At 37.6% G+C, this 14,434-nt stretch overlaps 1 protein-coding gene across 1 annotated transcript in view; it reads right to left on the minus strand.

Moving 5' to 3' along the window:
* Nucleotides 1-14,434, minus strand: part of LOC122797812 (synaptotagmin-1-like) — a 1,293,557-nt gene that overhangs the window by 145,135 nt on the left and 1,133,988 nt on the right. The window contains exon 4 of the mRNA XM_044066335.1: nucleotides 10,230-10,361. Coding sequence (XP_043922270.1) covers nucleotides 10,230-10,361 — 132 coding nt within the window. The remainder of the gene's footprint in view (nucleotides 1-10,229; nucleotides 10,362-14,434) is intronic.

The raw sequence follows: 14,434 nt of genomic DNA on the forward strand, positions 1-14,434 counted from the left end.
GAGAGTCGATTATGGCGCCCAGTTTGCAGTCATCTGTGAACTTGGTCAGCCACAGTCCTTCCGAGTTGGCCTGTACCTCCGAGAAATATATACCGAACAGGAGAGGTCCCAGGACTGAGCCTTGTGGGACACCACTTGTAACTGGTTTGGAGTCTGACATGGCTCCAGCAATTCTAACCATGTGGGTTCTGTCCTTGAGCCAGTTTGCAATCCATCTAGTGACATAGGGGTTTATATTTAAGCTGGTGAGCTTATCTATAATGCCCAAGTGGGGTATTGTATCGAAGGCTTTTGCAAGGCCCAGGTAGGCTGTGTGGACCACCTTCCCCTCGTCAATGGCCTTGGTGACTGTTTCAAAGAAATCAACCAGGTTTAAGAGGCAGGATCTGCCCTTAACAAAGCCGAACTGGGTAGGATCCAGTGTCTGTAGGTCCCCAATATCTTTATTTATGAGGTCCATGATGATCCTTTCCATAGCTTTGCAGACCAAGCTAGTCAGGCTTATGGGGCGATAGTTTCCAGGATCCGTTGAGGCACCACCTTTATGGAGAGGGACCACTGTTGCTGTACGCCACTCTTTGGGCACATATCCTGTAGTAAGGCTGAGATTGAACAGTAGTTTTATGTTTGGGTTTAGCTCTTCTTGGAGTTCATGTAGGACGCAGCCCGAGACACCGTCTGGTCCCATTGATGCTGTGTTTTTTGCTTTGGAGAGGGCAGCTCTTACCTGAGCATCTGAGATGTCAGGGGGGCAGCACTCTGCTGGGATAGATATTTGTCCTTTTGGTGGGGAGGGTGGGGAGTTTGCACTGAACCTGTCAGCTAGGATGTTGGCAATGTCTGTGGGTTCAGTGTACTTTTTGTCATTTTGGACTAATTCTGAGCATATCTGGGAATTACCACCCAGGTTCCTAACATAACTAAAGAAAGCCTTGTGATTATCCTTAGTGTCCTGTGCAATTTTTCTCTCGAAGCTGGCCTTAGACAATTTTATGAGTGCCCGTAGTTTTTTGCTAATACTGATCAGTGATGCCTTCCCTTTTTGGGATTTTGCTCTATCATTTAGTAGCTTCCTCCTTCTATTGTATAGTTTGTTTATGGCTGGGGTCCACCAGACAGGACGTCTGCCTTTGGAGGATTGGGTCTTGGTTTTATTTGGGATCGCATGATCCATGCATTCCTGAAGGTGTTCATAGAATGCGTTTATAAAGGATTCTGCGGTCTGGGTCATATTTTCCACAGGCCCGGGGGCTTTGAAGGATTCCACCTCAGTTTTGAGGAGTGTGAAATTTGCTTTAGAGAAGTTTTTCACTGTGGTTTTCTGGGTAGGGGGTGGAGTCGGGATGTGAATATCCAGTGAGATTAGTTTATGGTCTGATCTTACCAGTGAGGGATACACTTCTGGTCTGGAGCATAGAGTCCCCATGTTGGTGATGATCAGGTCTAGTATGTTTTCCCCTCTTGTGGGAGTGGTAACAAGTTGTTCAATAGCATTTGAGTTTATAAATTCTAGGAATCTTTGGGCTAGGGTGTTGGAGCTAGAGTAATGCTCCCAGTCTATGTTTGGGTAGTTGAAGTCGCCCAATATAATGGTGTTTGGAGAGACCTTCATATTTTCTAGTGTCCTCAGGAAGGCCGAGTGGGGTTCCTGGGTTTGGGAGGGTGGTCTGTAGCAGGCTATAAACTGGAAGGCAGTTTTACCCACTGTTAGTTGCACATGGATAGTCTCTGATGCTTCGTGCTTTGCCACCAACCTGGAGGTGTGGGTATCTTTGATGAATATCGATACCCCCCCTCCTTTTGTGGTTCGATCCAAGTTTTGGGGCCGAAAAGCATGGTATGAGGTATAACCTGGTAGTGCTGGGGTGCTCTCGGGAGCCCTGAACCAGGTTTCTGTTACTGCACAGATATCGATGTTCTCCATGCTAAGTAGAGTTTCGAGTGCGTGCAACTTGAGGTTTAGACTTCTGGCATTGAGTAGCATTACTCTTAGTTTCTTATCCCTTGTGATACCTATGGACTTCACTGTTGTTTTCCTAGCATCTGCCAGGGAAAACAAACTGCATTGAATGGTAATGAAAAATTTCACCAGAGACTAGAAGAGCACGTGCTCTACACAGCAGAGTTCAGAAAAGTCAGGGGTCAGGGGCCATAATATTGTTGCAAAAGATCATATCAATAATAGGTAAAGGATTTACCCTGACCATGAAAGATAGAAATGGGAGGAGGGGCCATGGGTAGCAGATGACAGACAATTCCGTGTCTTCACAGACATGGGTATGGTCATATGGAATCAACTGCTAGTACTGGTGGTGGAAAGGAACTCTACAGATGAATGCAAGAAGGCACTGGACAAGTGGGCAAAGGATGAAAAGCTAGACTGGAATGGAAAGGAAGGAGAAGGTCAAACGCATTCAAATGGTGGATTACATAGGCTTCTTGCCTCCTTCTATTGCCAAACAAAGTTAATCTAATGTAATTTGAGTGGTTACATTTATAGGTTTATAGTTAGTTAGTTTCTCTGGATGCAGTCTAGGAGATCAGTGAGGAGCCTAGTCAATTTTCCAAATGCCCAAGAGCATAATCTGATGATGTGACTTGATCACAATCCATAGTTGGTATATGGAGGTGATGGTATCAAACCATGCATTCCAGGAAGTGGCTTTTAACAGCTGATATATGTGCTTATATGCAATAGGGGAATTTGTGGGTGTACATGTGCAGATGTATAGAAATATATAAATGGCTGTCATCAAACTATTTTAAGTTCTATAAAACTGAATGAGAAGGCGGAGTCACTGGGGAATAATCCTTTTGCAGTTTGATTTGTATTTTTAGACTCGTATACATTTAGAATGAGAACAAATAAGCTTGTTGGAGATGGAATAGAGGCGGCAGATTATGTGTGACTTGAATCCTTCTAGCCTTTCAGATCTAGAACTTTTCATGATTAAAACTTGCTCTTCGGTCATTTGTTACAGAACAGCGACTTACAGGTCAGTCTTTGTAGACATTGTTATTCTCAGGGAATATCAGATGACATTAATACCTGTACAGTTCAGGAATAACTTGAAATATTCCTTTGTAAATTTAAGCACAGGTTTTTAGAGATCTAATTCAGTTTACATACTCTTCTCTCTTAAATATGTACAATCATTCAAAAAGAAATGTCAGGTTTGTCCAGCATCTTACCTGTAACATGTTTATATTTACGTCATAACATCATACATGTTCTCTAGTTGGTACAGCAGTAGCATTGTTACCTCACAGCAAGAGGTTCTCCCATTCGATTCTTGGCTGGGTTTTGGAGTGCCTTCTGTGTAGAGTCTGCATGTCCTCTCCGCGGTTGGGTAGCATTCGAAAGACATGCGTGCGTAAATGGGAGTGCCTTCGTTGAAGGTTGGGCATCGAGCTGGCACCTCGGCGTTTCATAAAAATCTACTGCCAATCATTAGCGGACCAGAGTTCCGCTGTGGTGACCCATTACTGGCAAAAGCCGAAAGACAAACAACATGCTGTCTAGTTGATTTAGTTCTTCTCAAGTTAAGAATTTAAAAAATTCTGGTTCAGTAGTTTTTTGTGCTGTTTTGCTTACTGTCTATTAATTAAGTTAAACAGCTTCTATACAAGGGCAACCATTTTGCTTATATGACTGTCATACTTGACAGCAGTTATGTAAGTAAATTTCTTTAGACAGCATGGCAATGCAGGACAATAGATTACATTTTTTTTTAAATTGGATGCTACACTTGCCGTGTCAGAAGGTTTATTTATTTATTTATTTTATTTTCCAGCATTCTTTACACAGCGGATCATAGTCTGTGAAATAACATCCTTTTATGAATAGTTTAACAAGCCATTTTCATAGCAGATCATTATGCCCTAAAAATGCTACCATTTCACCTTTAAAAGGATTAAAAATGGCTGGTCACTGAGAATGTGGTGCAGAATCACTAAGGTGATTGTTGCTATGAAAAGTTCTTTACAAGAAGTGTGAATCACTTGACATATGAAAATCACAGTTGCTAGCTCATAAGCATTATATATGTATACATCATATCTGACATTCTATTCATCTTGAAATGCATATAGTATCATATGTATCTTTCCTGTCACGGCTGGTGGCAAACAGATATGCAGTTTCTCACATTTATCCTGCGTCTCTGCAGAAAAAAAGGTAACAATGTGGTAGTAAGAGCATCCTCAGAGGATCTGAAGGTGACCAGTGGTGCCCCACAAGGCTCTGTATTGGGACCTATTTTCTTCGGCATTTGCTTTTCTAATCTCCAAACCATAAACCAAGGCCTCTGGCTAACCTTGTCTTGGGGGTATCTGTAAACTGTGAGTCATTGTCAAATCACTTTCTGATTCCTAAATCATTAGGCAAGAATTTACCCTTGTAAGTACCTGGTGTATAAATAGTGGTTTTAAAGTAATGCTAAAAAAGTGACAATTCCCTGGTTACCATCCACACCCTGACATACAATATATACAAGAAGTCCTTGATGTTAGAAGGGCAGAGGTGCTTAACCTCTGTTTTATTGCTCATGAATTACGTTTCTGCACTATACCCGTCTCTTGAGTGCTTCTTTGGCAAGGGGTTGGTTTAAATGTCAGTAACTAACTTGTTAACTTGTCAGTAACTAACTAATTAACTAAAAACTAGGGGATCTGTAAGTCTAAGGAGGTAACCATTTGAAATGTCAGGACCCACTTGAGCAAGTCCTGAAAAGCAGAGACTGAATGACTGAAAGATTGGACTTACATATACTATGTAAGAGTATATAATTACATATATATATATATATATATATATATATATATATATATATATATATATGTATGGATTCACTTCGGAAGACTGAAAAGTCACAATCTTGAATTTCATAAGACTGAAGCTCAAAATCTTGAAAACTCAAAATCCTGAATCCCAAAAGACTGAAAACACACAGGATACAAATAATGACAATATTGCAATACAAGGACACACACAAAGACATACAAGACAAAGCATAGCAGTTTTCACCAAGAGATTGCACTCCACAGAAAAAAATGGAAAAATACCATCATGTTTCATGACTGCCTGTTGTAACCTTAGTAACATTCCCTTTTAACTTGCTATACTACAACATAAGTCATGATAGTGTAGTGAAGTGCAAACTTGGAGTTGATATATTTAAGTAGCAGGAGGGGTGTGTGGGGCGGAGCCCCCCATATGGGGGGTGCAGGGGGGCTTGCACGCCTGCTTATACTTGGTGGAAAGTAATATTGGTTTGTGTTGTCTATAGTCAGTATATGTATCCTGTGTGTTTTCTGTCTTTTGAGATTCAGGATTTTGAGTTTTCAGGATTTTGAATTTTCAGGATTTTGGGCTTTAGTCTTATTAAATTCTAGACTGTGACATTTTAGTCTTCTGAAGTGAATCCATATATATATATATATATATATATATATATATATATATATATATATATATGTATATGTGATAATGTTGCATTTGTTAACATTTAATTTAAGCCCATTGTCAATGCACCAGGCTTTTATAAGTGTATGTTACTGCAGGAGAGCTTCTGTGTTAGAGTGGGCTTCGACAATAATTCTCAGTTTGCAGTCATCTACATACTTGGTTAGCAGAGGTTGTGGTATTTAGACTGTAGGTCAGAGAAGTGACTACAGAACAATAGTAGTCCCGGTGCTGACCTCTTCGGGACCCTGCTTTTCACCTTCATGTTTCTGATGCCATCCCTGCCACCTGCCTCATATGGGTTCTGTTTTTTAGCTATTTTACTGCCCATCTTCCCAGGTAGGAATCTATTTTTAATACATTTAGTATATTAATTATACTAGCACGGGGAATACTGTCACATGCATTAGCCAGAGCAAAGTAAGCTGTACGTGACCACTGTCAATAGCTTGTGTTACCTCCTCAAAACATTTAAACCAGGTTCATTAGGCAGGATCAACACTTTACACAACCAAATTGCTGCAGATCTAGCCTGATAAGATGTTTAATGATGATGTTAATTGAGTATAATACAATGTGTTCCCTGGCCTTACACATGAGATTCATCAGGCTGATAGGCCTATAGAGTGTGAGGTAGTCTTAGGGCCAACTTCATAGAGTGGCATCACCAGTAATGTACACCATACGTCTGGGACTGAACCTACAGCCAAACACAAGTGAAATAACTTAAATAGGCATTCTGTTAGTGAATGTCTAGGTATGTTATCTGTTAGCCAGGTTATGTTTAGTAAAATTTAACAAATAACCTGCTATTTAATTTGGTTCCAAGGAGGATTTGTTCTTATTCTTGGACAGCACTTTCAGTATATTTTCTTTAATGATGATGGAGAGACTGTGGGATACAGGGATTGTAAATTTTTGGATAGTTGTCTGAGGAATGAAACTGCTACTTAATTTATTTGTTAGTATATTGGCAATGTCCACCAGATCTGATTATTTTTTTTCATTTAGTATGAGTTATGTACATTGTTGAACAGTGTACCTTTCAGTGGAGTTTAGGAATAGCCTCACAGAACTATAATCAGAAAATCTCTGTATTTGCTAAAAAAGAAGGCGCTACTTGCCAGTTGATGCTGTTTATATGAGGTTGCCTACAAACATGACACAGACAGGGGTATCAGCTGAAGGAACACCTGGAAGCATGGAATGAGATGGGAATATGTCATGTGATCAAACATAATTTCGACAAATGCAGAAAGGGCGAGTGTTGTCCGCTGGAATTTCATTCAATGACAGTAGCGTTTGCTTCTTTCTCCACTGTTGTGTGACCTTAGAGTTACTATATAAAAGTCTGGGGGATGTGAGAGGTATTCCCACATGGGGTTGTGGGTGCAGGAGGATTGACTCCCTGCAAAAAATGTGTTCAGTTTTTCATCAAAGGTGGTTTCAATGAATGGCTTTCATTTTTTTTCCCATTCATTGAAATTACCTTCGATGAATCAGCATAAATCTGAATGACAGCTCGGTTGGGGCTAATTATGGGAATGTAAACTATGCATTGTAAGCTGTGGAATACTTACTTGCAGAGCTAGATACTGAGCTTGGGGGAGTCCTACAGTCTTTAAGTAAGACATTTTGTATTCTGATGGGGCTATGTGGACTCAGCATTGTTATGAGAAATAACTAGGGTGTTTGATTTACTTGAATCTGCAAAGCTGTTTGTTGGAGTAGTAAAGAAACCTTTGTTTTGTATAGTCCTGTCTCCAGTGTCTTTTTCAACTTACAACATATATACACACACACACACACACACACACACACACATATATATATATATATATATATATATATATATATATATATATATATATATATATTTATACATATACATATAAATATACATAAACCTACTTCCAGATGAAGGAACTGTCTTTCATGAATAAATAATAATTCAAATGGCCTTATCTGAAAATTGTAGACACTTGCAAAACAGAAACTGTAACACAATGGAGAGCTGAATGTGATTCAGTCAGAGAGAGAGAGAGAGTCTTAGCTAAACTGGCACCCTAGGTGAAGGGCTCCATAGCTCCCCCACTTTAGGACAATACCTAGTGCTCCCATATTCCCCCATTCTGGCCAACCCATACCACTTGGATTACTTTTTTCTTCTTTTCTTCACAGTTTTTCTTAGTCTTTCAGTTGTTTTCCTTTCTTCCCTTCTTCTATCATTCAACACATCCTAACTAGGCAAGACTACATTCTGCTAACTGTGGAAGAAATATATGCATTAAGTCAGGAATCTTGGGGGTTCTAGACGTCAAGAAGCCATGGACTTCTAGATGCGCTGAGGTACATTTCAGGATTTTTAAACAACTTACTCATCCAGTGATGGCTTGAACAATGATCTTGATTAAGGAAAGAAATTAAGTATTACACTTTCCCTTTGCTTTTTTCTGCATCCATTCATCATATACTAACTGAGTAGTACTGCACTGTAAGAACTGTGGAGGAAATAGGTGAATTAAACTGTGGGTCTGGGAACTGCTAGGCTCCAAGAAGCCATGGAGGTTCTAGATGATGGAGGTGCATTTTAGAGTTTTTTTACAACCTTTTGATCCAATGATTACCTGAACAAAAACCACAAATAAGGAAAGACTTTCAGTATTACCTGTCAGCTTTGCTTTTTCCTGCATCCTGTCAATAGACCCTAACCATCCAGGACTACGCTTGCAGGAAATAACTGCATTAACCCAGAGATCTGGGGGCCACTATACCACCTCAAGTGATAGGGTCCCTACATGCTCTGAGGTGCATTTTAGAACTTTCTTCCAGCCTTATGTTCCAAAATGGTCTACAGAAAAAAAAATCATATGAAAAGAAATTGAGTCTGATTTATTTTTTTATTTCAAGGAAGAAATAAGTTGTTTGCAAGTTTGAATGCTCAAACTGGCAAAATAGCAATTCAGTAAAGTAAGATAAATGTTTCCGAGGATACATACAAGCAGAAGCATTCTTTCTCCTCAAAGGCAGCATCAGTTAACAAATAAGTAAACAGACAAAGGTATCAATTTTTGAGAGGGAAAGGGGATGAATTTGCTCATTTATTTATTTGCCATTGCTTAATGAGAAAGTTTGACTGAGCATTAAACCCATTTTCTGAGGAGGCCTGGGGAGACAAACTCCAGTTGTAATAATACATGAAACACAGTTAAAAGTATTACATGAAACAGAATCATAAAACAAATACAAGTTATCTGTACCACTCATTCATAGTAACTCGTACACTACTTTCCTATTGATCTATTAGACAATAGGAGAAAATAAGAGCAATTTTTACCTGGAAGAAAAACACACATTAGAATAAAAAAAGGATATATTAATTTTGAGGGACTGAAGTCCTGTGCTGGAAAACGTATGAGCTGTCTAGAATGAACAGTATATAGCTGATCCTGAAACATTAAGTCAATACTCTTGTCAATCTTATAGTTGTTTGCAGTGCTGGGAAAATGGCTAAATCTGTATCTGTAAACAAATATAGTGTACTCACATACTAAGAAAGCAATGAAAATGTGGATTACAGATGGATACTTAGTACATCTAATAATAATCCCTCTTCCTACTTAAACAAAGTTATTATATAAAATACAGCTGCAGCACCTTTTTTCTGGAAGCATAATTATGAGAAAAAGAGAGAGAGGGCGGGAGGAAGGGAAAGAGAGAGAGAGAGGCAGACAAAGCAGAAGAGACAGAAAGGATACCGTCTTCCAAGCAGAGCATCTTACAATGTTGCTGATTAATAAAACTATCAAGCTTCTTATCTATCTCTTGTTTGTTGCCATATAGGCTCACTGGAGCACAAGGAAGTTATTTGTGCTGCAGAAAGCCAATCTGTAGACGTGGTGATAGATGAACTGAAAATGAAGGTATCTGTTTTGACAATGACAGCAGTACAATTGTCTTTGCTATTACACTCAGGCTGCATACTTAACACTGCTTGACCCTAATCACAATAGAACACAACATATGTGAATAAGAAAAAGTCATTTCCTTTTTGTCATGCCTGAGATTTCTTTCTTCCTTTCCTGACTGCCTCCTTTGAAGGTTCATAGTTTGTATTTTCTTTTTATCAAATATTTCTTTACTGGTCTAGGCAGCATACAGCGGAATATAGCCCACATTTATCAATCTTCTAACATATCACTTGACACGCAACAAGGTGGAAGTACCCAAAGTGGTCCATCTACTGAGCACTTGTTCTGAAGAGTGCTGTGACTAAATGTCAGCATGCAGGCGATGTAAACATGATTTAATACAAGCCGCTGAGCAGTAGTGAAGCCAACAGCACATCTGTCAAGATTTCTGAAGACAAAAATCATATTTTGATACAATCTGAATTTGCTTCAGGCAGGTCAGTTTCAAAAGAACAAAATGAACTGCTTTGTTCCAATGGAAGTACTACTCTCTACTTTATTACTTCTTGTTTGTTACTTACCCACATTATGATGCATACCTAGGAATGCCGTTAATCTTACCAATGTTGCTCAATATCCTTTTTTCATGTTATTATTAAAATGTATTGATAAACAGATAGCATTCTTATTTCATTTTGATATGTGAAGAGAAAAAAATGCCTTGATAAACAAGAGGGCAAGTGATCTGCTTTGCAGTGAAATGTAATAACTGATAATTGAGTGAAAACAAATAGCAAGCTACGTATACTGTCAGATGTTTGCCATTGCCTTTATTTGTCAGTTAAGTTTCACACCTGGTTGTTCTGGAAATCATAATCGAGGGAGTACTGGAGCTTGCCCAACTTTTCTTCTTCCTTTGGTGCTTCCTTCTCTTCAGCGTCTGTCAATCCAGTCTCTGCATCATCATCATCATCATCCTTAAGGGCCTGTAAAATGAAAGCACAGCTATAATGAATTCTGCAAGATATCTCCTCAATCACAGTGCAGAGGAAGGCAGGCAGTTTGCAAGCCTATTGAAAACCCATTAAAAGCAAGCACTGTGTGATTTAAATCTCATTTTGTCTGGTGAAAACTTCCATTTTTTTTTTCATTTATACTTACATCTGGAAATACTTTCTTCTGGCAAACCAAAACAGTGCAGTACATACAATAATTACTCTGAATACCACAAACAAGCAGAACCCCCCCCCCCCATCAGAAAAGAAAAAAATATATTGAAATAAAATGCCATTTTGAATTCTACAAGGAAATACAATATTGCTCTGACTGTTGGCATTACATGTTACAGAGCCATTCTGTGCACATGCTGTTGAACAGGCATCAAGAACTAAATAATCGTTTGAAATGGCAAATCCAGTCTTGCATGCATTTATTTAATGGACAATGAATTAGTGTGCACTTCTATTTTTTTCATTCTGTAAAGTGCAGTATGATATGAGAGGATCTGTTGTAATATGTTTTGCACTGCATTCTGTCTTTCTAGCTATGAATATGAAAGTCAGGCATAAAACCATGCTGAATGTGAATGCATTTTAACACAAAGGAAAAGGTGTTCTGATTCACTTCTCTCCTATTTGCAAAGATGTGGGCTGAATAAAACTGACATGTTGGTAAAAGATCACACTCAGTCTTTTCATGTGCTTAATCAGTACTTTTATAGTTTGCTCAAGTTGCTTGCCCTGCAGAGAAAGAACCTGCAAACTTAACACCACGCTGTAATTATGTTGCATTAGCTGAAATTAAATCTCAGTTCTGTTGCTACTTTGATTTACAAGGGGACACAAAAGTATTTAAAGAAGTGAAATGCATTAATCATAGACTGTTAGTTTTATGGTGGTTTAAGCATCAAATATGATACATATACACGAGGAAAAATATTTAATGCTACTTTAAACAATAAAAGCAAAATGTTTTTGGAGATCCTAGGAATGGAATCTTCAGAATTAAAAGAAGTTGTTGCCATTACAGCTTGATGGTTCCCACCTAGACTGTACCTTCCATCTCAAAGAGGGCTTGATAGTTCCCACCTAGACTATACTTTCCATCTCAAAGAGGGCTAGTTCAGTCAAGCCCACAGTAAATTTCTGAATATTCATCTAAAGCTGTATTCATCTAAGGTTATTAATGACAGGTCAGGAATAGTTTTAGATTATGAAAGGGATATCCAGTAATAAAACAAATTGTTATTGAACTATATGGCACTGTGGTTAGTAGGTGTGATGAGTACCTTTCTGAGTAACATGAACAATTTTCCTGTCTGCCAAAATAGCTTTTAATCTTTATGTTCCTGTTTACAGGAAACAAAATTACATCAATTGTAGTCTTTCATGCATTTGTCTGGATGACCTGCATAAATAGCTGATGATAATAATAATAATAGTGATAATAACAACAACAACAACAACAATAATAATAATAATAATACGTTCCATTGTTATGTGAATGTCTTCATTTATTTTATACACTGTATAAACATTTTCAAGTCTTCCCTTAACTAGATGTTCAAATATTAAGAGCTATTTTCTGAATATGGTACCAACCATGAAGCAAAGAGCAGAAAAATACTTTAAACTGAAAAAGTAGTATGCTGCGTACAAACCTTTTCAGAAAAATAGTGCAATGGTCTCCTGTTCACCTTCTTAAAAGCTGTGGTAATGCATGGAAACTACTGTAATGATGCAAACTATGTTGTACAGCCCTTTGTATTTTTATATATCTGTGTGTTATAATATATTAACTCTGTCAAAAAATACAGACAGAATAGTTTTAATTTGAAAAGAAGCTACCGTCTCATTTCTGGCATGGGTAAACAAGATTATTTCACGTTTCAAATGCACTTGTATCAGGACATGCATTTAGCTCTGACAGCATTTTACCATGTATCTGTCATTATATTACAGGATGGGGGTGAGCTTTTATCCTGAATGAAAATCAATTTTATTCAGCCCTTGATCTAAGCCAAAGCTATATGTGAGTGTCAGCTCAGGAGTGCTTGCTTTCAGGAGGCTAGAACATGACAGTGTGAGATTAGGTATTGCAAATCTAAAGAGCAAAAAGAACCTACCGCAAATGACAATCCAGAACAGTCATGAGACAAAACATAGATAAGGGGGACATAGAAGGGAGACAAAATTAAAATCAAAATAACCACACAGAAACATCAGCAAAACATGGACATGTGGCCATCATGAAAAACAGCTGCTAACAGTTTAATCTACCATTTAACTATCCCAACTTACAATTTATGAAGCATTTACTCTTGATGGACTGATAAGTAGAAGATAATAATGCTCAAGCTATTTCTTACAGATATCAACCAACTCTTGTCAAGTGAATTAAAATGCATGCCGTCTCTAAAATATTACTCTTTACTAAGCTTCATGCTTATGTTTTGGCGGTAGCACTTTTAATTAGTTATATACTTTGTTCATATAATTTGCAGGCATCTCTTGATGGCCCAGCTCAGTCTTCATGTAGTCTGATAGGGTTTCTTGTGAGTATCATATCATGTATTTATTCTTTTCAATGATGACAGCTGTTACAGTAAGTTGCAAGAAGTACTATATGCATCTTTAGTAAGAAAATACATTATTGCAAAAATCTGTTTTACGACTTTACTGTCAATAAACAAATAACGTGTAGAAATACTGTTCTCTAATAACTGCCATCTCTTATTAGATGCAATGATATCATATGCAGAACCGTCCTGTTGGTGAAAAATGTGACATTGACATCATGGTTCATAACTTTTGCATCACAACTGTTGTGTTATGTGATAGAACATCCACAAGCCTGCACTTACAAGCAGAAGCAAATTTTAATCCTGACAGAACAGGCAAGTGATTTTCTTACAGTATCCTTAAATATTAATTATTATAATACATGAGCAGAAAGTAAATTACAAGCTTAATATCTGCCATTATATCTGGTACCTCTTAACCTTCCCTTTTATTTATACTTCATCAGCAGAAATACAGCTTTTGCGAGCCTTTAAATACTAAATTCATCTAATGAAGCAGGTTATGCTTGGTAAAAAAAAAAATCGATATTTTAAGGAACAGTGTGATAACATTTCCTGGATTATGTTTCAGAACTGTAACATATTCTTTATATACACAGTACTATATTAAGTCACTTAGAAGATTCTCTAACTGCTTTTTAAATCTGATGCAGCTTGTGAAAATTAGTCCCACTATAAGAAAGAAGGTGACAGTATATGTCTGTCATTTATATCATTACGTTTATTTTGAGGGTATCAGGCATGTGGAATATGCCATCCTGCTTCATAAAAAAGAAAGATACACAGTCAACAATCTGGGCTACTGGATGTTATTATAATCATTTTCTTCAAGTCTCAATATGGTAAATTGTTTTAGCTAAAATGTTATGTTCAGAAGCATCACATTCAGTTTTACTATGAGTAAGTATGACAATTTAGCAATTCATGGGAAAATCTTAATGTTATAAACACATGCATCTATCTGTCATTACCTATTTCTTCAGAAGTTTAGAAAATTGATCCCACCTATTCTGGATGTTGGTAAGAAGGGAGTCATGCCTGTCCACCTGTAATGCTCCCTTTGAATATTAACTGATTGACATCTCCACTGACATACAAACTGTGGTTCTGACTATCCTGAAGAAAAACTGATTTTGACTAGATGTTCAGAAACTTTTCCTTAAACTCATGCCTGATTAATTTCAAAATAAACACACAATTATTTCAAACTCTATCTTAGTGTACTTTAAAACTATAGAAATTAGGGTATTAAAATATGCAATTATAGCATTTAGATGATAAATTCGGTGGCTATAAACAGTGCTAAAGAAATTCAGCTTGGTTTGCAATTCATATAGACACATCTCTGAGTAAAAGTATTTGCTCTCGGTAGTTATGATCTGATGTAATCTGATCTCTGATTCTTAACGTTATTTATTTGGTCTGTGTGCTACAATTAACAAATGCTGGTGAGAGCTGATACTTAAAAACACTGCGAGG

This window comes from Protopterus annectens, chromosome 3.part1 (assembly GCF_019279795.1).
Source record: "Protopterus annectens isolate FY-2018-M chromosome 3.part1, PAN1.0, whole genome shotgun sequence".
NCBI lineage: Eukaryota > Metazoa > Chordata > Ceratodontiformes > Protopteridae > Protopterus > Protopterus annectens.